At 54.7% G+C, this 23,963-nt stretch overlaps 1 protein-coding gene and 1 long non-coding RNA gene across 3 annotated transcripts; one reads left to right on the top strand and one right to left on the bottom strand.

Moving 5' to 3' along the window:
• The first annotated feature begins 1,649 nt into the window (after positions 1-1,649).
• LOC115615566 lies at positions 1,650-7,729 on the top strand. Its single transcript, XR_003994091.1, has 3 exons — positions 1,650-1,718; positions 3,907-5,691; positions 7,135-7,729. It is a non-coding gene; the product is annotated as an uncharacterized LOC115615566 (long non-coding RNA).
• Positions 7,730-8,868: 1,139 nt separating this feature from the next.
• Positions 8,869-22,117, bottom strand: HRH2 (histamine receptor H2). Of its 2 annotated transcripts, none has more exons than XM_030503864.1 (4): positions 21,986-22,117; positions 15,045-16,574; positions 11,457-11,618; positions 8,869-9,622 (listed from the first exon to the last, which is right to left on the bottom strand). In XM_030503864.1, exons 2-3 carry the CDS (start codon positions 16,145-16,147, stop codon positions 11,600-11,602), a joined length of 1,122 nt encoding a protein of 373 aa, XP_030359724.1. In that variant the 5' UTR covers positions 16,148-16,574; positions 21,986-22,117; the 3' UTR covers positions 8,869-9,622; positions 11,457-11,599. The 2 variants fall into 2 exon arrangements, with proteins under 2 accessions (XP_030359724.1, XP_030359725.1); XM_030503865.1 differs by having other exon boundaries at positions 11,471-11,618.
• Positions 22,118-23,963: the final 1,846 nt, after the last annotated feature.

Genomic DNA, 23,963 nt, shown 5'->3' with positions numbered 1-23,963 from the left:
CTTCTCTGAACCGTTTCAGGCTCATTTGCAGTGAAGGACCGCTTGTCTGCCTGCCTGTGGGTTTTGAGACAGGGGTGAGAATAAAACTTGCGTCCCGTGCCTGAGTGCAGGAGAAGCTCAGGGATGTGGGGTGCCTGCACAGGTGGGTGCACGCACCTCCTGGCTCTCAGAAAATTGAATGATGGTGCAAACTCGGTCACTGCAGATGCCGAGGAGAAAAAGGGGTTGCCTGCAGACACGTGAGCTCTGCTGCTGTGGACTGCCGTGGCCAGAGACCTCCCAAGCTTCTGGTCCCTGGGGTGAAGATGCAGTAGTGCAGGGCTGGCTGATACATCATGCTCGCACCCTGGGTGAATTTACCTGTCCCAAGGTGCAGGCAGCTGCTGCTCATGGCAGGGAGCTGGCAGGAGGCAGTGCCCTGTGTGCAGGGTGCTGGAATGGCTAATGAGGCACTGGGGACAAGAAAACTTCATGATTGAACATTCATCCCATTTGCCTTCTGGGGATGAGGGTTGGTGCCCTGTTTTAATTGGATCAGCTCACGGCTTTAATAAGAAGAGAAGGCTCATTTACTTGACTGGGCAGTGGAGGCAGGTGGGAGAGCTGGCTGGACACTGCAGGTCCGGGGCTTTGGCAGACCCCCCCACATCCAGGCAAGCATGTCCCCTCCTTGTGTGTCATGGGGGCCATGAGGAACCTGGTAGGTGGCCCCCTCCCTGCAAGGCATGGCGCTGAGCTTCCCCCCTGTGCCCCAGCGCTGCAGTGGTGGGTCCAGGCTGAACACCCCTGTTCTGCTGTGCTGAGATGGCCTCATGGCAGTGGGAACCTTGGGAAGGGCTGGGGTCAGACCTCTCCTGGGGGCTAGAGCTGGCCGGGGAGGTTTTGCAGCCCCAAGGAGAGGATGGAAAACACCAGGGCTCCGGCTGCTCCCTGAGGCGCCTCCTGGAATCCCTGTAGCTGCAGGGTGAGGAATGCTCCATGCCTTTCCCCAGGCTCCCTGGGGCCAGCTTCACAATTGTCTCAGGCTTGACCACTGGCCTCTTTCTCTCCTCCCATCTACCAAGAATGTGGGATTCCTCTTTCTGCACTTTGATCTCTCCAATTTTTAGCTCATTCTGGCTGCCTTATAGGCACTAATCCCTCTGCAGGCATCAGGGAGAATCCACCTACACTCCATGCAGTCTAAAGTCTTATTGTGTAAACAAAATCTCAAACGCAAAATCCCTAATCCTCAATGGTTGAAACCTCCAATACCTGTTCCCCTGTGTCCTGCCCAACAGGGGCTAGAAGAGAGAGGGAAGGTCACTGCTATGTTTGCTCCCATCCTCAGCCTCAGCCCAAATTAAACATCCATGCATGCTTTTAACCTTGGGCTTTTCCTTTCTTCCCAGCAGCCCATGGCAGCGAGCTGCCTCCGGCCCGCTCCCTGCTCCATTGCATTTGTTCAGCTTAGGGGATCAAACTGGGTGACATTTGGAGTTGGGATATTTAAAATGCAAATCTCCCCTCGATAGATAAGTGGAATTTACTCCCTCTTATGAAGGGAACCTCTGGGGAGAGCCGAGCGCCGCGGCCGGCCCGCTCTGCATGCAAAATCCAGCCGGACGGGGGAAATCACTGCCTCCCCCCCCAGCCCAGCACTTCCGGGCAAACACTCCTGCGACAACCATCCTCATCACCATGAAGGCTTCCGAATTGCCCGCAAGCACAGCGTGGAGGTAAGAGCTGGGGGGCCGGCAGGGAAACCTGCAGCATTTCTGCCAGGGAGGGAGAGATCTCAGCGGCTGCTGGTGTAATCCCAGAATTGTTGTTTCCTTCCTCTGCTGCTGCTGGATCATTGTCTCTCCCTCCCAGCTCGGAAATTAGAGCTTTCACCACTTTTCTCACTGCAGAGGAACAAATGGGTGTCTGAGAGACAGAGATTTACACTTTACTTTCCCTTTTGGAAATGGAGCGTGATTTTCCAGCCACCGTGGGTGCTGGGCCTGTCCTGATGCACTGAGATGGGCTCTTAGAGCAGGGAAGAAGGAGCCCCCCATCTTCCTCCCTCCTGACCTGCCTGCAGCAAACGGGGTGGGTGGACACCCCAAAGGGTTTGGCTGAGTGAAGGCTCTGGTTCTGCCTTGGCCCCTCTCCACTCCTGTAAGTGCTCACCCTTGTGCCCCCCTCTTGCCCATCCTAGGGTTGCAGGCTCCAGCCTGGGCTGATTCACCTCCTGGCGTGGCTGCGCTTGAAACCTGCTAAACCTCCCCAAAGGGAGGAGAACCAGACCATCTTTAGGGAAAAACACTGGATTTGCTGCCAACCCCATCCAGGATGCGACTGCAGACACCAAGCTGCAGCTGACTTAGCGGGTGGGGGTGTGTAAAGTGCAGCAGTGTGGGGACGGAGAGGAGCAGCTCCAGGTGGGAAAGCCCTGGGAGGGCTGTTGGGGGGGTTCACCAGCCCAGGAGCCATGCAAAGGCAGCAGCTTCTTCCCTGTCTGCCCTTGGCCCCCAGCAACTCACCCAGCAACAATTAAAGCAAAAACGGGAAAATCGTAAAGCAAAAAAAGTTGAGCAGCTCTCTGAGCTGGTTCCGGGCTCTGCAGCGGCTGGGGGCTTCCCGCGAACCACAATGCACCAAGGAGTATCTGGAGCCTCATAAATATACTCTGGGAATGGAGGAAAAGGGATTTGAATTTCAACTTTGATGCATAATGTGCTTTCTGTGAAAAAAAAAACCACACCAAACAGCCTTCTTGGCAGGGACCAGACAACTTCCCACTAGATCTCCTGGAGGAGCGTGTTGCCAGTTGCAGAGATAAAACCTCAATGAAACACAATTAGCTTCTACTTGGATTAAGCCAAACTTGCTTCTCTCCATCCACCCAGTCACCCTGGCCCAGCAGCGGGAGGGGGACAGCTTGGTGCCAACCTCCTGCATCCTCAACCCCGCTGGGATGGATGGGACAGCGGTTCTATCCCAGCAGGAGGATCACCCTCTCTTCATGGTTAAGGGGAAATGTGATGAACACGCAGAAGCTGGAGTGTTGCAGGGCAGCCCCTGGCATCTCACTAAGGACAGGGGCTCATCACCGCTGGTTTGCTGCAGTTCTCTGTGCTGTGGAGGCTGGTGGGCAGCCTGGGGCAGGGTCCCTGTGTTGTCCCCTATGGTTCAGCCAGCTTGGGGTTGGGGCACAGCAGTGCTGCCTCCCTTCCCTGCTCAGTCCCAAAGCGGGGAGAATAAGGCTGAGGGGACCTGCTGGCAGCAAAGGTTGCTGAGAGATTTTTTCGTTTAGGCAGAAATATCTTGAATATTGATTTTTAAAAATCTTTATAAGCTGGGATGTTTTCTAGTCTTGGAGTTTTCGGGCTTAAGCATCACTCATGGTGGGAGTCATAGAATGATTAAGGTTGGAAAGGTTCATAATGTCTCACCCGTTTGCCCCTGTCTTCCAGGGTATCACAGTGAGCCCAGACATGTGTCAGCCACGCTTGTGCCCCGGGTGCCTTTTGGAGCAGGCTCCTGTCTCCAGGCTGGGACATGGTGCCCTGCGACCAGGCTGCCAGGGAGAGAGTGCAGAGGAGGTGGGAAAAACACCTCAGAGCCATCCTGGAGAGCATCCCCAGCCCCACTGCATCTGCCCTGTTGGGGACCGACTGCCAGAGGGACCAAGGGATGCTGGCAGGGCTCTGAGGGGAAACCGGCCTGTTAATTAAGAGCTTAATTACCCAGTAAAGAATGGTGGACTTAGCTCAGCCTTGAAGCAGGCCAAGCAAGTGAAGCGTGCTCGGGGAGGGACTGGGGAGGTGAGCTGAGGGCACGCTTTGCTTTTTGTGGTGTATGCAAATATCTGCAAGATCTATACATGGAGAGAACAAAACCCTGCAGTCCCCTTGGTACCTCTCTCCTGTTGTCTCCAAGGTGTCCCCCTGCACCCTCACTGGACGTCAGCCCTACCATCCTGCTCATGGGTCCTGCCTGGGGAAAAGAGCTGTGGCCCCGCTGCCGTGCTTGGGGGGTTCTGGATGTCTGGCTCTCCTGCAGAACAGGATGGATGCACATCTCAGCCTGGGGAACAAGGATGAATGGCTCAAATGCAGCCTGGAGATGTGGTGCCAGCAGAAGGACACAGGATGGGGAGTATTTGTCCCTCTGGCAATGTGACATACACCAAGGAGGGGGTGGCCTGTGGGCTGGGCATTTCTGCTGGTGGAGGAGGGAGGGAGGAGAGTTTCTGAGCTGGAAAGAGAGAAGGATTTCTTTGCCTTGGCGCATTTTGCTGCAGAAAGGCTGTTTCAGCTCCGAGGGTAAGGGAAATGAAACAGAAAAATACCTCCCATTAAGCAAAAGGGATGGAGAGCTCTGCGTAATAGTGCTGTCTGCAGGGGTTTCTTGCTCCGAATTTGCATCCAGCACGGCCTTGTGCCAGCGCCTGGAGGAGGCGTGTGGCTGCAGGAGATGGGGCTGGAGGGGACAAGCTGCTGGCCTCATAGCTCTGGGGTGGGGACAGCTGCAACCCTCACCCACCCCATGGATGATGGGCGGTGCCTGGGGAGAGGGCGGGCGGGCAGATCCCTGTGATCCCATGGGCGCGTCCCACAGGGAGACTGGGATCCCCATGATGTGGGCTGAGTGAGGGACATAAGGAGCTGCTGGAGGGGGTTTGGTCAATGCCCATAGCTAGTGCTGAGAATCTCCTGACCACTTGGACACGGGCAATGCCAGTGCATCCTCTTGCCCTGCCTGCATCTGCATGGCCCCGGGGAACAGGCCCAGCAGAGATCCTGGCCCCGGCAGACACCCTGAGCCCAGGCAGGGCGTTCATCAAGGAATGCTCTTTCCTCCCCCTTTGCTGCTAGTTTTCTTAAAGCCCAAGTAGACGTGATGACTGTGTGGTAGGAAGAACAACATTTGCTCTGGAGCTTTCCTGAGCAATTCATCCTCCGAGAAATTAATTATCAGCGCCAGCATTGCATATAATCAGCATCAATCCCTGCGTGCCAGGGGTCGGAGGCCATCGCTGCCTCTGCCTCCAGCAGCTCTGGGTTCCTGAAGGCAGGGAGATCTGTTGCTATTGTTGGAATAGGAGCTGGAAGCATGGAGAGCAGATCAGGCTGGGAGCCAAGCTGTGCAAACACCTCTGGGGCGGCAGCACCTTGCTAGCACTGCCCGGGGAGGGTGCCTGGGATGTGACAGGGCAGCCCTGGTTTTGAGAGCAGCTCAGACACCCACAAGGGAGTCCCAGGGTGCCCATTTGGCTGGGAGCAGGGTTATATCCTGCGAGATGGTGGCCTGCAACCCGGTGCCCCATCCTGCACTGGGGACAGCAAACCCACACGGGCAGCATGCACGTGGGCACATGTGTGTGTGCGGCACACCAGGAAGGTGGATGTTGTAGTGTTTGTTTGATGTGGGACACACAGGGGCATCTGTTCCAGCAGAGCTGGCTCTGGCACGTGTCTGACAAATGTTGTTTGGTTTGGTGGTGGAGCATTAATGTAAGTGGTGCCGGCTGCGGGCACAGGGAGAGGAGCGCCTGTCTGAAGGACTCTCTGGGGGAGAAAGAAGGAGGACAAAAGGGTGTTGACATGGCTCTTGATGGTGGCCAGATGGCTTCTTGCAGGACCTTCATCTCACTGCCTGACCGGGGACACCTGGATCTCTGCAGCCATCCCTGTGAGATGGGTCTTGGGCCACTGGGAGAAGGTGAGTTGCTGGTGGGGGAGAGGGTCTGGGTGTCCCCTTCAGCCTGTTTTCTGGGTGTGAGAAGGCTCTGGCTGGTGTGCAGGGTCAGGATGGTGCTGAGTGGGTGTCCCACGCTGGAGGCACTGCCTGCAAGCAGCATGGGCTGCCACCACCCAGGGCTGCGGGGCTTGGGCTGTCTGGGATGATGCTCTCCGGACATGTCTCTGTGTCTAGGTGCATCCCCAGTTGGGACACTGGGGGACACTGAACCCTGAGGCCAGCAGGACCTCAGCTAAATGTGGGCTTTTTGGAGATGGGGGGGTGATGGGGGATTTTGGGGATCTCTGGGTCCTGGGGGAGCTGGAGGTCCCTTGATGTGGGGACATGTTTCTGTCATGCTTGTGCCCTCTAGTGGCTTTGTCCCCTCTCCCGTCCCATGGCCGCCATCCCAGCGCCATGACCGTGCTCCTGGTCCCATGGCCACCATCACGCAGTGGCCGGGGTCAGCCTTGGCATTCATGGGTGGTGGAGAAATGAGGGGCAAGAAGGACTTGGATCAGGCCAGGAGGGCACCTTGGCACCATGTGATGCTGTCTCCATGGTCATCTCCTTCAGGCTGGGAGTGCTTCTCCTTGGGTTCAAGGTGGTTTGACATGGAAAAATGAAATATATATAATGATATATAAAATATAAAATATATAAAATATAAAATGATATATAAAATATATCTGGGGGGAGGCAATGATCCCAAAACCTTTTCCAGAGGCTTCAATCCTCTGCCAAAACTGCTGGGTGAGTGGCCCCAAAATTAATTTTATCCCAGAAAATGAAATCTTGAGTTTTCTAACACAAAGTTCCTCATTTTTGACTGCTCAGGGCTGTCCGCTGCCTTCCTGTCTCTTCCGTGTTTAAACACTTGACAGCCTGAAAAAACCCAACACACTTTTTTCTCATTCTCCTGATGTTTCTCTTTTATCTAAAAGAAATAAAACACTCCTTTGCCTCCGGCCCACAGCAGCCACCGCTCCTCAGCTGCGCTCCTCTGGGAAGGGATGCCTGGATGCCCTGAGGCTGCTCCTGTCTCCCGTGTGCCTCTCTCTTTCCTTGTGTTTCCTCTCTGCATGTTTTTCGACCCTACCCAGAGCTGCGGCAAGGACAGGAGAGGTGGTTTGGTGGAAGAAGCCCGGCCAGGCACTGCGGGTCCCTGGGGTGGCTGGTGGAGCAGGGCGAGGATGGGATCCTGTATATCAGGGCAGTGTGAGCTCCTGTGTGCCCCACAGGGACAGAGGGACGGGATGTTCCCGTGCTCTTGGCAGCTGTCCCTGTATGCGCTCCCACAGCTAGCAGGGGATGTTTCCTATCTGAGAAAGCAGATGTTGGTTAGGAGCTTCCTAAGCAGTTTCGCTTCCCTCCCAGAACTGCTGTTTGGAGAGAAAAATAAATTCTCTTTTGTTGTTGGTTTAGGGGAGAGCAAAACCAAATGTCACCTGGAGAAGTTCCTGCTGCTGCACTCCCAGGGGCTGGAACTGCTGCCCCAGGATGGGGATTAGCACATCACTGAGAAAGCCACCATGGTTGATGGTCCCCAGGGGGATCAGATAGATGATCAATGCTGGGATTAGCCTATATGGTGGCTGCAGTGACAGCAGTGACCTGGAGGAGCAGCTTCACCCTGCCTGTGCTTGCACTGAGCCAACACATCCCCATGGCCTCCAGACTGGTCCATGCACTGAGCGGTGTCAGGCCTCTGCCAGCCCCATGAGAGGCTCGGGGGCACTGACAGCAGACAGCAACTGCCACAGATGTTCTGCATTTTGGATTTCTTCCCCTTCCAACCTCATTAGTATTGAAATTAAAAGCAAGTGTTTGTGAATTGGTAGCTGTTCTCCAAGACCCTAATTAGCAAATCTCTTCATCCCCCAGGGCTGCAATCTAATAATCAAAAAAACCCCAACACCCAAACAAGCCCCAAACCTTGTTTGATGGATCGGGAGTGCTACTGGAACAGTCAGAAGCGGCTCTTCCTGCTTAGTATGGTAATTAAACACTTCAGTTGCAATTATTTTTGCAATTAGATAAGTCTCTAATTGTTATCATAGGTGGCAGGGGTTTGGGCGTGTGTTTGCCAGTTCTTCCTCCCTGAGCTGGAGCGAGGTGTGGATGCTACAGGCGATGCAAGGCCTGCTCCGTCTGGTTGGGTTGGAGAAGAGGAGTCCCCTGCATGTTCTCCTGCAGCGACTTGTTTCCTGCCTCTTTGCAAAGGAAAAGTGCTGATGAGGTGATTTATCTTTCTGCTGTGGGGTGCTCTACCCAGGGGTCTCGTAGCTCTCTGTCCCGAGGTCATATGAAGGGTACTGGGGAGGGGATGTGTCCTGCCACGGCATCCCCTTGCTGCAGGGCATCGCTGCTCGGCGCTAAAATCAAACGCTGCGGCTGCTGCGGGGGCTCGGGGAGCGCAGCGGCTCCGCGGTGCCGGGTCGGGAGCAACCCTGCCCCAGCCGGGGGTGCTTCGGCGCTCCGCTCCGCCGTGTCCGGGCCGGGCGGGCAGGCTTGTCCCCGGCAGCAAGCAGGGGGAGCTCCGAGCCTGCGCTGCTGCCGCGCCGGGCCCCGCTCCTCGGGGGTTGCGGCGGGGCCCGGGCAGCGCCGCTCCGGGCTGTGCGGGGGTCGCCGGGTCCGGACGCTCACGGAGCGGGGACCCGGCCTGGCGCAGCGCCTTCCCGCACCCCCCCCGGTTCAGCATCCTCCCTTCCCGGGGGCATCCTGCAAACAGGGGTCTGCCTGTCCCCCGCTGTGCCCTGGCGATGCCGTGCGGTGCAGAACGAGCACGCTGTGCCCGGGGGTGATGTGGGTCAGGCTTATTCCAGGAGGAAAGCTCTTACAGCACAGCAATGTGTCGTTGTTCGGTCTTGTCCTACCCAAACCTTGCTGCCTGCTGCCTCCTTCTTCCTACAAGCTCAGGGACTGGGGGTGGGGTGTGTGTGTGTGGGGGGGGTGTTCTCGCTGGTCCCACAGGGTAAGACGCTGTGTGTGTGGGTGCCAGCCCTTCCCGGGGCAGCTGCAGCCTGTGTCCTGGAAGTTTGTGCTGTGTGTGTCCAGGCTCTGTCTCAGCAGAGGGATGGGGGTGGCACAGCGGGGTACAGGTGGACAAGATCTTCCCAGGACAAAACATGCCCAAAGAAATCAATTATCTCATTTTCCCTCAGTTAAATAGATTTTTATACCATTGCTAACTTCTGCACAGGTTTGATGCAGAAACATCCTGGTTTGGATGCTGGTGGGGAGGCTAGAGCCCAGGGACAAACCCTGGCTGCTTAATGTCTCCCAGCAGGCTCCATGACCACTCTTCTTCTTGCAGTGGGGCTGGGACAGGTGGTGTAAAGCAGTCACAGAGAGCAGGGATAGCACCAATCATGTCAAAACCTCCCCAGCATGGGAGGCAGTCTTGCCCCAGCACGGATGCTGCAGGACATCCAGCACTCATGGCTGCTGACATCCACCATGCCTAGCCCTCCTGGCACATCACTCCCACCTCTGCCAGGACCCCTGCCCCTCCAAGGGATGGGTATGTCCCTTGGACAAGGTACCAGGGAGGGTAGTGCCTGTGCTTCTTTTCTCCATCCTAGGTTGGTGCCTGTGGCACCAAGACCTTGGCCACAGACCACAGCCCCTTTGCTCCTCCTGTGCTCTCTCAGTGTGAACCACTGCCCTGGGGGTCTGGGGAGGGCATCCCCAGCCCAGCCCTGCTGAGGGTATGTGTTGGCTCCTGACTCAGCTCCTTGGGCATCACCACCTGCTGGTGTGGGGCTTGACACTGGAGGTGTCACAGCCCCAATGGGGCAGGAGAGAGGCTCTTCTGCAGCTCCTCTTCAAACACACCCCCTTCCTTGGGCAGGTGAAGGCTCTTCAGCAGTGTTTGTGGATGGGGCAAACGTTGTTTGTCAGACCAGGGATCCTGCAAGGGAACAGAGAAGGCGGGTCAATAGCTTTGCAGGGTGCAGGTGGGTCCTTCCTCCTGGTCCCCTCCTTCCTCCTCCTCACCATAAGGGATGCTGCATTAAGAACCCTCTGTGCCTGGGAGGGACTATAGTGCGATGCTGTGAGGATGCTCTCAGCAAAGCACAGCTATATGCCTAGTGCTGGCATTTGGGCAGGGCTCAGCAGGCTCATGTCACTCTGGGACCCCTTGTCTGACATCGCTCTGAGTAACATCACTTTGCTTTGTGGCTTTCTTTATCACCTGCACGGGCCACCCAGCAGTAGTGGGGGTTTCACCTCTTCAAATAGCTTGGTAAAAGTATGTGTCCTGGGGTTGGAAGGGTGCTCCTTCTCCTATGGCCCCTCTCCTGCCCCTGCAGGTGGGTTGGGGACTTTTTCAGGCTGGTGCCCTGTGCAAGGTGACTTTTCCTGTCCCCATCCCCATGGTGCAGAGAGGAAATCTGTGGTCACACAGGGACCTCAGATCTCCTGCAAACCTCTCCCCCAGACTGCCTTTGCGTTGTTCTGCTGATTAGATTAGCAGCCTCTCAGGGGATGGCTGGTATTTTGCCTTTGCCTCACGGAAACTAAATGTGTTTCGGAACATATGTGCGGCACAGAGAGGGAAAGCATGAAGCAGAAGAGTTGGAATTGGCATCCCCTCCGCCCCTGCTGTTGGGAAATGACAGCAAATAGAGATGACTCTGCTTTGTGTCTACGCTGCTGGGGGGGTGAGCACCGTGTCTGCCACTGGGCAGGTTCTCTATGAGTTGTGCCCTCCAGGCTCATGGTTTCATCACTGCTCCTTCCTGATGCCACCCTGGGGAGCAGCCAGTGCACTGCTGGGTGATGCCTGTGCCTTGGTATGTGGCACTGTGAGACTTGTAGCCCAGCAGGGCCTAATGGGGCCATGGGGACCTTGCTGCCCTGCTCCTTGCTCTCCAAGCCTCTGGTTCTCCTGCTGATGGGCAATGGCATCTCCAAGGTGTTTCATGGGGAGACCCTCTGTGAGGTGCAGGCTGATGCTCTGCCCCAGGGCAGGAGACCCCGCGCTCTCCTGCTGCAGCCCCATCTGCACATGCGGACAGGCAGCACCAGCTCTCACCATCACCATGACCTTGGCTAAGGTCAGAAGTTCTCAGTGTGCGGCAGGAACAAATGTATTGAGCTTCCAGCACGTGAGTGACTATTTTCCCCCTCCAAGGCACAGTCAATACAGGAGAGCCCAGGTTATCAGCATGCAGCACTGGAAGGAGAGGATGTGGAGGTCAGGGTGACCTTGCCTGGCTCTTCCTGAGAAGGGCTGCACAAAGTGGCTCTCTGGAGCTGAGAGGCATCTCCATGCATAACAGCCATGTCCTCCAGCCCAGCACCGCTGGGAGAGAGCAGCAGCATCAGCCCCTCACCACGGGAGCCCTGCCAGCATTCCTATGAAAGCTGCTGCAATTTATGTGGAGCTGATGTAGGCTTGCATGAAAATGAAGTGTGCTGGAAATCAATGGTCTGAACACAGCTGCCTCTGCAGTGTGTGGAGGGACAGGCAGGATGCAGGAATCTACCGGGGCATTGCAGGGTGGCTGTGTAAGCCCACACCTCCACAGCCTTGTGCACCTACCCTGAGCTTGCAGCTGGGTTTGGAAAGCAAATGGTGCTGGAATGAGGAGTGAGGATGCACCTCCGATGGTATCACCCTCTGCATCAAGTACCATTGCAGTGGGATGGCTGGACCAGGAAAAATGCAGTGGGTGCTACAGCAGGGAGGCCTGCCCCGTCTCCTTGTTTGCATGCAGTGACCCTGGTCCCATACTCACCCTGCAGCCCTCACCTCTGCTGTCGAGCTTCTCCCTGAGGAAAACTGAGTGCTGTCCTTTCAACCTCATGGGATTTTGGAAGAGGGCAGCCAGGAGTTGAAGGCTGGGAGATGGGGGTCCCAGGGCAGGGGGTTAGCTGATGCTCACGGGAAAGCTCTGGCACTGGAGAGGGTTAAATTGCACGTGGAGACAGAAAGAAAAGAGAGAAAAAGAAGAGATCAGTTGGTCAGTGCCAGCCTGGTTCAACCTGGCTTTGCACAGTGGTGCTCTGTGGTACTGCCTGCCTGGTGTCTGTCCCCCCTGAGGCCAGCAGGCAGGCTGGGGCAGGCATGCTGTAACTGGGACACTGATCCTTCCCTCTGGAAACTGGCATGTCTCTGCCCACACACTGTGGGCACAGTCCTGCCCCTGAGAACAGCTGATGTGTGCAAGAGGGTGATCCAGAGCCACTTGCTCAGCTCTGGTGTTTTCTGCCTGATACCTCCCCATTTGTGCTTCATGCTCCTTCCTTCAGGCTTTTAATCTCTCTGGACCTCAGGGACTGGTCTCACAACCTACAATCCTGCCCGGTGCTCAGCACCCTCCTCAGAGTCCGGTCCCATTGCAGTGAAGCAGGCTCCTGAGGTCCATCAGGTGTTGTGCATACAAGTAGTGCTTTCCTTTACCAGTTTTGTGTAAAGTGAATTGCCTTGCTTTTTTGGTGCCTGGTGGGGAGAGAAAAGCAGCTGTCTTCTCTTGGTTCTTGGTTCTGACCCATGGAAATGCCTCCAGCCCTTTAATGGCTGTGGTGCTCCTGTGGCCTTTTGATTTCCAAAGCAGTGATGACTCTCGCTGTCTGTCCCTGCTCCTGATGCCCCTGAGACTGACTGCAGTTCTCCAGTATTCCCACTCCTGATGTCTGGTCTTTTCGTTATGCCTCATAACAGGAAAGAACATTGTTATTATAGGCAATGGTTCAAGTACCGCTGGTTGTGCTTTCCCGTGAATGACCCTGTGGAGCTGCTCTGAGCAGAGCTGCTCTTAGCTCTGGTCCTTCTTATTTGGGGGGTTATGACTTTGTGGAGTGATTCATTTTCATCCTTTTCTGTTAACATGACTAGAGCAGATGACTGGGAAGACTGCTCAAAGGGGAAGCAAGGAGGGGAACCAGCTTGTTTCGTGCTTGGGATGAAATTGGCTGCCAGGCTTTTGGTGTACAGGTAAATCCTGTGCCCACCCGTCTTGTGTGATATTAGCTGATCCAGATCATCTGCTGGCCGGTTTGTATATATGACTGTGGAAAAGAGGGTTGGAAGGGGCCCCATGTGATCCTTGGTACATCATTTCTGCACAAGTGAGCAGATCAAGAAGAGAAGTAGAGAAATTAAAAGCAATAACTGATCATTCAGTGCTCGAGCAACTCTTATCTGACTGCAAGCAGAAACCACAGCAGTGGTGCTGTGTGGGACAGGAAGGAGATATCTGGATTTAGAACAGCCAAAAAACATCCCCGTGCTTGAGTCTTCCTCTCTCGCTTCCCTGTGGTTCCAGTCTCTCATGTATCTGCGCTGTTGTGGTACTGGCTGCTGCTCACCATCTTCCCTCCAGCCTCCTCCACGCCTGGGAGCAAATCCAGCTGGGAGACTCACTGGGGCTGATTTGAGCAGTGGGGGAGCTTCACCCCGCAGGGGTGAGGACACGCTGGAGCCACACACTGGGTCCCTGCCCTGGAGGTTTTGCCTTGCTGGCAGCAGGCACCTGCATGCTCAGAGCTTGGGGATGGAGGTCCCCTGGCTGCTGCTGACCTCAGCATGGGCTTTGGATACAACTCTTGTAGCAGGATCAGGCCCTGTGGGGAACCAGGGACCTTGCCTAACTGGGAAAGCCTGGAGGAAGTGACCCTGACCTCTGCCTGGGGAACAGAAACCCATTTTCCTTCCCCTTTTCTTTCTCTCTGTCTCATATTCTCCCTTTGAGATAAGGCAGCACTTTGAGAAGTCACTGATGTTTCTCTTCTTTTGTCCCCCTCAGCTGTACAGGGAAGTCCCACTGGCCCATTCCCTCTCCCTGGCCAGCTGCGGAGCCGCAGTGTGTGAGCTCCTGGTTTGCCCAGGAGCTGCACTTCCGTGTGAGTAAACAGCACAGCTCCTTCTTTGTCTCTGTATGTTTGCAGAAGTTTCTCTACCATGCCAGGCACATGCTCTCCATGTGTTTTGTATACAACCTGCAACCATGTTTACCAAATGCTAAACCTTTGTACTCTTTATTAGTTTCTCAGAAACTGAAGAGGCAGCTGCAGGAGCTGTGTTATTGTATTCGTTCACAATCATGCGTCCCTCTGTGCCTCCTGGGGCAGACTCCCCTGTTGCAAGCTGCCTGTCTGCCTTGGGTAAAGTCACATCTGAGCCCCAGGGGAGGCATGATGCTGGCTGAGCCTTTTGGATGGCTCTGCCCTTTGGTTCACCTCCCTACATTCTCCTTTCAGGGGTTTGAGACTGTGTTTCTGGGACAGGATCAAGGGCACGTGCTGCAGGAGAGCACAAGCGCGGCTCCTTTGCTGGCATATGGGGAACAGGGAGTCAAAGGGCTCCTTATCTATGGATGGAAAGTTTCAGGGCTGCTTATCAGGCACTGCCTCAGACTTCGATTAAAGTCTCGGGAGTAGTAGTTTGCACTGCGGCAGATGACAGGTTCCTCCGTGCTCCTTATGCTCAGGTGGGTGAATGCCCCTGAGCAAGGTGGTGTGCAGGTGGCCCAGCCCCATGGGGACATGGGTACCCATGGAGGGGACTGGTGTCACAGCCTGGCACAGAGCCTGCCCGCCTTGTGGGTCCTGACCCCAGTGACATGCTTGGGATGATGCTGAGGGAATTTTTGGCTCTAACTTTACATGGGTATTGGTATTTCTTAGATCATTTGCCAACCTAATTTTGGCTATTCCTGCCCCTTTCCAGAGATGGGAATGGAACTTGCTGTTGGCTGAATTTGCTGCTGATGCAAACTGACAGCCGAAATGCTAAGAGTGTGTGGCTCGGCAGTGAAGGGAAACTGCTAAGCTGCTCAGCAGGGAGCTGGAGACCCAGATCTTGGCTCCTGCAGGGACTTGCAGCCTGACTGTGCCCCATGGCTAACCCTGTTGGCCCCCGTGTGACAGACAGTCACCTTTCCCAAGCTCTGCTGTGTGCCCAGGCTTTGCTGGCTGTCCACCAGTAGAGAGTGGGACACGTCCAGTTTTTGTGAGCAGATGCAGCTAATGGCTGTAATCCATTCTGTACAGCTAATTCTGATGGCAAAACTGTCCCCATTACCCAACAAAGCCAGGGATGTTTTGTGTTCCTTGTGAATGGGTGATGCTTGCAGGAGTAGCCAGCCACATGTGAAGCTGGAGTAGCTGGAGCTGTGCTGCCAGCATGGAGGGATGTGCAGAATGATGATGCTTAGATGAATTTCTGAGTGGCTGCAAAGAGCAAGAGTTGCCTGGGCAAAGATTTCTTGCTGGGGCATCATCTTGTTGCTTAAAAGTTCATGGACAATGTGGGGTCCCCACCTCTGCCTTCCTCTCTGGGGATGGACCTACCATCAAAGTCTCACATGTGACAAGGCTCTTACCTCTTGCGGGCTCCATCAGTCAGCAAGATCCCCTTCCCATTCCTCATCTCCAGTTTCAGAGGTTTACCCTCCTGCCTGCCCTGGCTCTGCCTGCAGTTCCTGCCCCTGGAATGGGCCTTCTGGGGGGGAGGCAGGCTGAAGCTCCTGGGGCCCCCAGTCCTCCAGCAGCGCAGCAAGTGCTGGTATGCCACCCGGAAATCCCTGTTGAGTGTCCCATAGAGGATGGGGTTCAGGGCTGAGTTGGCGTAGCCCAGCCAGAGGACAATGGACATGGGTGTTCCTTTCACCCTGCTGTCCCCCCACATCCCCCGGTACGTGAACACTGTGAAATAGGGGAACCAACACACGATGAATGCTCCCAACACCACTGCCAGCGTCACGGTGGCTTTGTGCTCCTTCACCATGGGTGGCATGTGGGTGTTGCTGCTGCAGCACCACGTGTGGTTTATCCTCTTGGCTTGCTCCCTTGCTATCTTGAATATCTGGTAGTAGGTGATGCACATAATGACCAGAGGGATGTAGAAGGTGAGCAAGGCATCCACTAGCCCATACACAGGGTTCACCTCCAGTGTGCACTCCTTGTTGCAGTTGGGGACTGTGTTTTGGACTGCTGTCCCATTGGTGTTCCAGCCCAGGTGGATGGGTAGGAAGGAAACCATGAGCGAAACGGTCCAAATAACAACCAAACCCACAGCCACCCGGGAGGGAGTGACCAGCTGGCTGTAGCGGAGTGGGGTGGTGACAGCAAAGTAGCGGTCCAGGCTGATCATAAAGAGGTTGAGGATGGAAGCTGTGCACAGCATCACATCCAGGCTCATGTAGATGTTGCACAAAGTGCTGCCGAAGGGCCACTCTTTGGTGAGTTCGTAGAAGGCAGAGAATGGCAGCACCAGGAGGCCCAGCAGCAGGTCGGTGATGGCCAAGGAGACAATGATGCAGTTCGTCAAGCTGCGGAGCCGGCGGTCCAAGGTGACGGCCAGGCAGACGATGATGTTACCGCAGAGAGTGATCATGATGAGGATGGTGAGGCAAGACCCGACCAGCAGCTGCAGGGGGAAGTCCATCCTTTTTTGAGAGCTTGTATGGTTGTGGCACGGATCCATAGTGCAGTTGCATGGATGGAGCAGTCCTGCTCTCACTGGCTGCAAAGCTTCTCGGCGTGAGCCTCTACCAGGCAGCTCTAGAGCCCTTTCCAAAGTGACCTTGGGCCTGCAGTGACATTGGGGAACATTGCAGAGTCACTTCGCACATGTAGTGTCACTCCTTGTATGCTAGGAGTGACATGATCTAGGGAAAGATGTGGCCCTGTGACTTGCTTGTGCTTGTTCGCCCCATCTGGAAGGTCAGTGCTGGAGCCAGTCCCCCATGGCAGCTGCTGGTGGGTCTCAACTGCTCCCTTTTCCTCTCCTGCCTTCTTTCCTCTGAGCAACCATGGGCTTGTGGGGTCTCATGTGCTCTGTATGTATGGTTGGTGGCAGCAGTCTGCAGTGCTCCAGCAGGGACAGAGATTTGCCACCTCCCAAGGACAACCTGCAAAGAAAGCACCAACTCAGAGCTGCAGCGGGTGAAGGTTCTTTGAGCTGTCTCTCAAACCCCTTTAGAAATGGGATATCTGCACCTCCCCTGGATGCTTCAGCTTACTTAAACCTGAATTACAAAGTCCTTTGGCAGCCAGGCACTCCTGTCCCTGCAGCTGCATCCCTCCAGCCCCAGGAGTGCCCACATGAAGTAGGGATGTTGAAGGAAGGGCAGGGATTCTAGAGGCATCAAGTTTCTACAAGCTTACAATAGAAATGAGGACTGGGAGGATGAGGAAAGAGGTTTTCCTGAGAAAGCAGTTGTGCTTTTGTTATGCAATCTAGCAAAATTAGTCACAACTATGTAATTTCTGAAGTGTGGCTGTAAGTCTCACTAAACTTTGCCTTTGTATCTTCACTTCACTGCATCCCATGCCTTGCGCTGGTCCCTACCATCAGCAGCTGTGCCAGCTCCTACAGCCCGGAGAGGAAATCCTTGCTCTGCTCAGGACCCTGAGAGGAAAAAAGGTACCCATTTGTCAGTGGTGCAATGTCCTGGGAAGGAGGTGGCTGGAAAGGGCTCTGACAGCTTCATAGGTCCTGTTCCCTGCAGCTGAGGGGACAAGAAGGATAAGGGGCTGGGAGCAGGCTGAAGAGTCCAACTACTTGTGCTGGGACCCCCATGGAGCTGCCTGTGCTGCAGCTGTGGACTCCCCCATGCTCTTCCTAGTCAAGGTGATGGGTGTCCTCCATCCTCCCTGCTGTGCTGGTGGAGGAGAGACGCGCTGGTCCTCATGGGTGGTGCAGGACTCAGCTCCCCAGGCTCCCGCAGCCCATGGAGCAGTGTTGAAGCCCTCCCTGGTGGTGCACAGGCTTGTGCAGGAAGGTGGAACTCATTTCCAACAGGGTGCAACAGGCTACAGTGGTGGAACAAACACAAGAAGGAATAGGTCCAGTCTTGGCAGAGGGCAGGGTGAGATTTTAAAGTTAAACTCACCCTGCAAGAACAAGATAAGGATGTCGAACGGGCTGAAATACTCTTCAGGTGATTTATGTCTTTGATTCAAGGTTATACGCATGGGAGCCAAGGGAGGGAGTATACCAGGGAGACTGCATGAGTAAATAGCCACCAACTGCCAGGAGCCATGTGGCGGAGAGATGGGGACTGGACCGGTGAGATTAAAGATGATACCTGCAGCCCTGCTGTTTCGAAAGGAACTGAAAGTGAATGACAAGTGATGAATTGGCTCATGGGAAGCCTTCTGCTGAGCACAGCAAATTCATTGCCAGATGGAGGGTCCTCTGAATTTGGGTGCTGGGATAAAGGCTGTTGGGAGAGGGCCGTGATGCTTTCAGCTGCGATGGCAGCACGCGGAGTGGTTCCTCACCTCCTGCTGCAGCACAGGCTCTTGCCATGGAAAGCTCTTTGTTCGTTGCACAAAAGGAGTGCGGAACAAGCTGAGTGCTGCCTGCCCACTGACAGCAACGCTGAGAACAGGTTGTTCTCAGAGAAGGGTATTTCCAAGTGAAAAGGATGTTTTTTCATTGCTTCCAACATGTGGAAATGGCAGGATAAATTATAGGGGGAGTAGCACACTTGGAAAATGCTGTGGGTGGATCACAGCCTCCTACATGGCTGCTTCACCACACATCAACAACCTGCTTCTGCCACCAGCTCTCGCAGCTCACGTGGGCTCTGCCAGGGCTCAGCTTGGGCTCTGCTGGTGGGTCCCAGCTCTGGATGCATCAGCGCACTCGGCACTCCATGGAGCAGGCAGTGCCATGGTGCAGCCCTGTGCCACAGACCTGGCCAGAAGTAGCTTTGTTTCTTATTGCTTTTTCTAATTAGCTCAGGTCAAGAAATGGGCACTTCTTCCCCTGTTCGAGGCAGGGAGTAGAAAGCATTTCCAAGTGAGATATGGAGCCACTGGGCTGAGCTGTGGAAGGAAGGAGCAAGGATTCCCAAATGAAGGGGACAGAGGTGTCCCCATCCCCACAGAGGAGTGGCTCTCAAGGTACAGGCACCCTTCCTGCACACATGGGCTGCAGGGCTTGGCTGCCTGCAAACCCTTGGGACTTTGGTCCTCCATGGGACAGGGCAGGACCTGCCAGCTCGGATGCAGGATATTGCAACCCGAACTGTGGCAGGGGTGTGAGAGACTTTCCTATATGCCTCGGACAAATTATCTCATGAAAACATTCCCCTGAGTAATCACAGCCTCTGGACATGGCTTTGCAGGGGAAGCAGGCTGCAGGGCTGGTGTAGACAGAGGCTGTGTGGTCAGCCTGCTGCCATCAGAGCACAGTCCCCACAGCAATGCACTTAGCTTGGGGGTCTCTCCTGGAGCATCAGCCCTTTGGGACTCCACATCTGCCCTTGGTTTTCTGCTCGGGTCACCACCTTTAATACCAGATCCTGTGTCCTCTGCTCCTGTTGTGTTTTGGCAGAGCAAGTTTATTTCCTCCTTGATGTATGAGCAGAGCAGCTGTTTCCCGTGGCAGCCTTTCTAGCAATAGCCTGAATAAAGGATATCCTTCCAGCACTGTCTCACCAGGCAGCCTTTACATTTACCTGATTATCCTCATTATCACAGCCTGGACCTGTTCCTGGTTCAAAATCACCCTCCTGACAGTGGGGGACCAGAGGAGGGCATCGCCTTTGGGTTATCTTCTAGTGCCTTTTCCAGCGGTGCTGGTGCTCTGATGGATGCTATCTCTGCTGTGAAGACTTGTCAGGTTGCATTTGTTTTGTTGCAGTCATCCTGGGGTTCCCTAAAAGCCAGATATTTTTTCCTATGGTGTTTTTAGCTGCTTAGAGTAGCAATTTTTGCTGTTAGTCCCTAAGCATGTGAACTTGTGCCAGTCTGTTGTGTTTCTGTCTATCTTTGGATCCTCTGGTGGTTCTTCTGTAGTACTTAGTCCGTCATCCAGTTCAAAACTTCTCCCAAATTTCTCACCAGTACATTTTCTTAGAGAAACTCACATTTTCTGAGCCAAGATCACTAATGAAAACCATTAAATAAAATTTATCTCTAGGCTGATTTTTAAAGAACTCTGTTAATAGCCTTCTTCGGAGCATTAACGATCTTTCCATTTTAACGTACTATTGTCTCCCCATTAGCCTCCTTATAACTCTCCTAGTAATTCCTGCCTTCTCCTGCCTGAATAGATATTTTCTGCTCTGTTGCAGCCCATGTTACATTTGATCCACTGCGTTCCCTTCTAAAATGGCAATTATCTCCTCTGGGGAGGGGGCTGTGATTTATCCACGAGATGTTTCTGTTGCATTTTAGCCTTTTATTCCTCTTCTCAATCCTTCAGCATTGCTAATTTCAGCCCGTTGTGCACTTTTGCAGCCAGACTACCTCCAGCAGTGCAGGTAATATATGTGCTGCTCTCCATTCATGTGCTTCTAGTTCTGGCATAATAAACAGGTTTGTTTAAAATCTGTTAAACGCCTAGGTACATCAGCATGGTACATAGGCAGAAAGGAGCACTCAGCGAGTGCCTGAACGTGGCAGCCTGTCTTTGGGAAGCATTTCTGGAGTGATAGCTGTGGGTTCAGGAGAGGCTCCACATGAAGCAGTTTAGCTCTGTCCTGGGGATGGGATGGTTCTGGGCAGACCTGAAATGTTTCTCTGCCTCCTGCTTTAGCTTCTTTCTGAGCAAAGCACATTCCCTGGCCCTGCAGAGCTCACAGCAGAGCATCACGGATCTTTCTAAAACTATATCCAAGTGCTTCCTGAGATTAAACATCTGGGCACGCCGTGGATGTACTTCAGCCAAGGCTGTGATGGGCAGGAGGGTGGGGATTTCTCCTGGTCTGAAAAAGGCTGTTTGGGTTTCGATGGTGGGGAGCGGGCAGGGCTGGGAGCTGCAGGGACCCTGGCAAAGGGCAGTTTTGATTCTCTGAAAGAGCTATGAGCCTGCCTCGTAACAGTACAAGACTGAATTTGCCAGAGTCGGGGCTTTAAGGCAATGTGAGAGGGGACAAACGTGAGAGGGGTGCAGTAGCTAGCGTGCCCTGCTGTCCGTGGAGGGCTTTGGTGAGGTTGTGGGGTTGTTTCTACTTTATGAGCAGCCTTTCTGGAGGGGCTGTGCCCCTCTCCACACCACCCATGCAGTGCTGCACCCCATAGCATCCCTCAGCACACCTCTGTCCCTGCGCTTGCTGAGGTTCTTGCTCCCCTTGTTCCATATCTTCCTTGCAATCACTTGTCTCCCCTCCGCTCCTGGGGGCAGGGCTGTTGGGTGTCCTGCTCCTGGGTGCTCACACATCCAATGTGCCCTGTGCCCTCATTCATGTCGGTAGACAGAGTTTACCCTGTGATCTTACAGGTACACACAGACAGTTGCAGTCTCATTTTTGCAGAGCCCCTTTGCAACCTTTCTGTGCCTCGGGCCTATGGGGGGACAGTGAGGTCTTGCCTGGCTGTGTCCACAAACACTTTTCTCCCTGTTCTTTGGTCTCCTCTGGAACCTAGTGCTCTCTCTGCACCATCCCAGCCTGAACCCTGACTGATACACAGCAGCAATTACTGCCTCTGGCATGAGCAGAGAGGCTGGGGAAGGCAGGACACAATTCCCAACAATTCCCTCTGATGTGCTCCCCAGGAGGAAAAAGGCTCTGTGGATAAGAGGCAGTTCGGGGCCCCTGGAAGCAGAAAACCTGAAGAGGTATGTGGAAACCAGCAGAGCAGTCAGCATTTTGAAAGTTCGATCTGCAGAGAGCACTTTATCTTTTCCAGAGGGTGCCTGGAAGAGATAAAAACTGAAAACAGAGGTGCTGGGCTCATGGGTGTACTTGGAGCTGCATGAGTTCACAGCAGAAGTCCCAAGGTACAGCCTTTGCTGAAGCCTACTCTGGCCAGGGGACAGCGGGCACTGCACACCCCTGGGGACTATCCACCCGTGTGTGCCACTGCTACAGCCCAGCTTCGGGGCAACCCCTGCTCCAGGAAATGCCCACCAAGCTCTGCAACCAGGGTGCAGAGGGCTGGATGGAGGGGCTCGGGTGCCCAGAGAAAGGGCTCAGGCAACTTGGTGCAAGAAGTTGTCTCAGCAGTAAACCTCGTGGGGAGGCTGCTTGGGCAGAGATGCTGCACACTGGCAGATGCTTAGGCATGGCAGGGCCTGGGCATGCTCCACCCATGTCCTCCCTCTGACCCTGATGTTCTTTGCTACAGAGGTCCCATCAGCAGCAGGCAGCAAAAGTCCCCAAACTGGCCTCTGTTCCAGGCACAGCAGGATGACGATAGCTCAAAGGTCCGATGAGCAACACCCTTGTGCTCTGACCCGGGTGGCCGTTGCAGGGCGTTTAGCATACCCCAACCTTAGCGAGGACCCACCAACCCCTCTGAGATCTCACCTAGAAAGTGATTTACCAGAGTAACAACCAAGCGAAAAGTAAGGCAAAAGCTTTACCTGGGAGAGATGCTGTTTTCCCAATGCCCTGAGCTGGTGGGAGCCCTCGGTGGCTGCGCTGCCTCCAACTTTCCCCTGGTGTGTGCGGCTCAGTTTGTGAAGGCAGAAGCGTGTGCTGCAGGCGCCTGCCTCCTTCCCTCTCCTCTCCTCCCTCCTTCCCTCCCTCCCTCCCTCCCTCCCTCCTCGTACCAATATCCAGGCAGCATGGTGACTGCAACATGAGTCAGACCACAAGTGGGTGGGATCAGAGCTGTGAACTCAAGACACTGAGATTATCATCCGGCAAATTTGAAATGCTGGAAGTGAGCCGTGCTCAGGACACGAGGCATGTTGGGCTCCACTGCACCATGCCAGGCACACAGAATGGTGTGGGATGCCTGCTGCCTCCCGCTGCTGCTTCCCTGCATGCTGCCTGTCACCTTCCTTGTTAACGTTAAGGTTTCAGGGCCCTTGCAGCTTGCTTGCCATATGCAAAACCTCCCTCCCGAGTGGCTCTCTGCTGCTTGGAGGCCTGATGCCACCACTTGCTCCTAGTGCAAACCTGGTTTTGCACTTGGTGTGAGCACCCTGAGGGCAAGAAAGCCAAGCCTAGAGCTGGGCCTTTGGAGACGACTGAGAGGCCACAGGGAGGATTGAGGCTCTTGGGTTGCACTGGGAAGAGATAAAGAAAAAGGGGGTGTAACTGGAGGAGGAGGAAACTAGAGTCCAGTCAATGTTGGGGTGTGAATTTTCTCCTTGAGCAACTCAAGGTGGCAGGAGGACCTCATGCCAGCATGCTGGGGGTTCTGTGCCAAGGCGGGGAGAAGCTCGTTGTGGGTCAGTGCAGGGATGCTCCGGGCTGGGCATCTTTCCCACAAGGCTGCACTTGCCTTTGCTGAAAACTGTCCCCTGAACATGTGTGATGGCAGGGAGGAAAGACACCAAATGACAAACAGGCAGTGACAGCCTTTCATGTCTCTCAAATCTTTCATCTGTAGGTTTCAAAGCACTGTGCAAATATCAGCTGCTGGGCCAGCTGCGTGAGGACCTGCTTTCCCTTTTAGCTCTCTGCCTCGAGCTGAGCAGGTCCCAGGCTGCCAGCAGAACTCCAGAGAAGCCTGGCCACCCCTCTGGCTCTGCATGGCCTGGGGAGAACAGCACTGGCAGTGATGCACAATGAGAGGTGCTTCAGTCCCCACCAGCCACTTCTGAGTTCTCCGAGAAAATAGCCAGGGACTGAATTATTACAGCCTGGATGTGGCCCTGGGCTCCCCAAGCTGGAAGGGGGCAAATCCTGCTGCTCTCCTCGCTGGGCTGAGCTCCCCCAGTGCTCTATGCTGGGAATGAAGAGCACGTCCCAGCCTCCATCTCTGCCAAACAGGGATACTGGTGGCACTGGCACACAGACCAAAATGCCTTTGATGTGTTTATCTCTGCAGACCAAAGCACAGATCTATCTTTAATAAGCTTATGATATGCTGGAGCTGGAGAGTTTTCCCATTGATCAGCAGCCTGTAATGTGTGTGGGTACCAGAGCTGGGGACTGGCTGCGGGGAGCTTCTCAAGTGGCTGGTGTGTGCAGTGTGTGGCCTCAGAGGGATCCATTCTCCAAAACAAGACTCAAATCTGCTCAGGAATGTCTGCGTCAGCTCAAGTCACTGGGGTGCTGATTTATTCCAGAGCCCTTCGCTTGGCTCTGCTCTATGAGCAATCTTATGTCTGGAAGTGTCAGGAAAGAAAGTGCCATGTAGCGATAAAGGTCTCTGGTTATCGCGGCAGGATCCTCTCTCCAGCCCCCTTGCCCTAATCCCTCCCACTGAAAGGTCCTTGCTTCCTTCCCCAGCTGCTGGTGGCTGGAGCTGGGGCCAGGCTGCCATTGCTTGTCCCCAGGCTGGATCCTTCAGTCCCAGCTCTGCAGAAGGATGCTGCATGCAGGGTGCTGGGGATGTGGTGGCAGAGTGGCCTCAGGCTTGCAGAGGTGCCTGGGTCATGAGGAACC

This window comes from Strigops habroptila, chromosome 12 (genome assembly GCF_004027225.2).
Source record: "Strigops habroptila isolate Jane chromosome 12, bStrHab1.2.pri, whole genome shotgun sequence".
NCBI classification, from domain to species: Eukaryota; Metazoa; Chordata; class Aves; order Psittaciformes; family Psittacidae; genus Strigops; species Strigops habroptila.
The sequence above is the reverse complement of the archived record's forward strand: the minus strand, read 5'-3'. Positions and strand labels throughout refer to the sequence as shown.

Excerpts from the sequence above, each read along its gene's own strand:
- HRH2 (XM_030503864.1), bottom strand. The coding sequence starts at position 16,147 with ATGGATCCGTGCCACAACCATACAAGCTCTCAAAAAAGGATGGACTTC.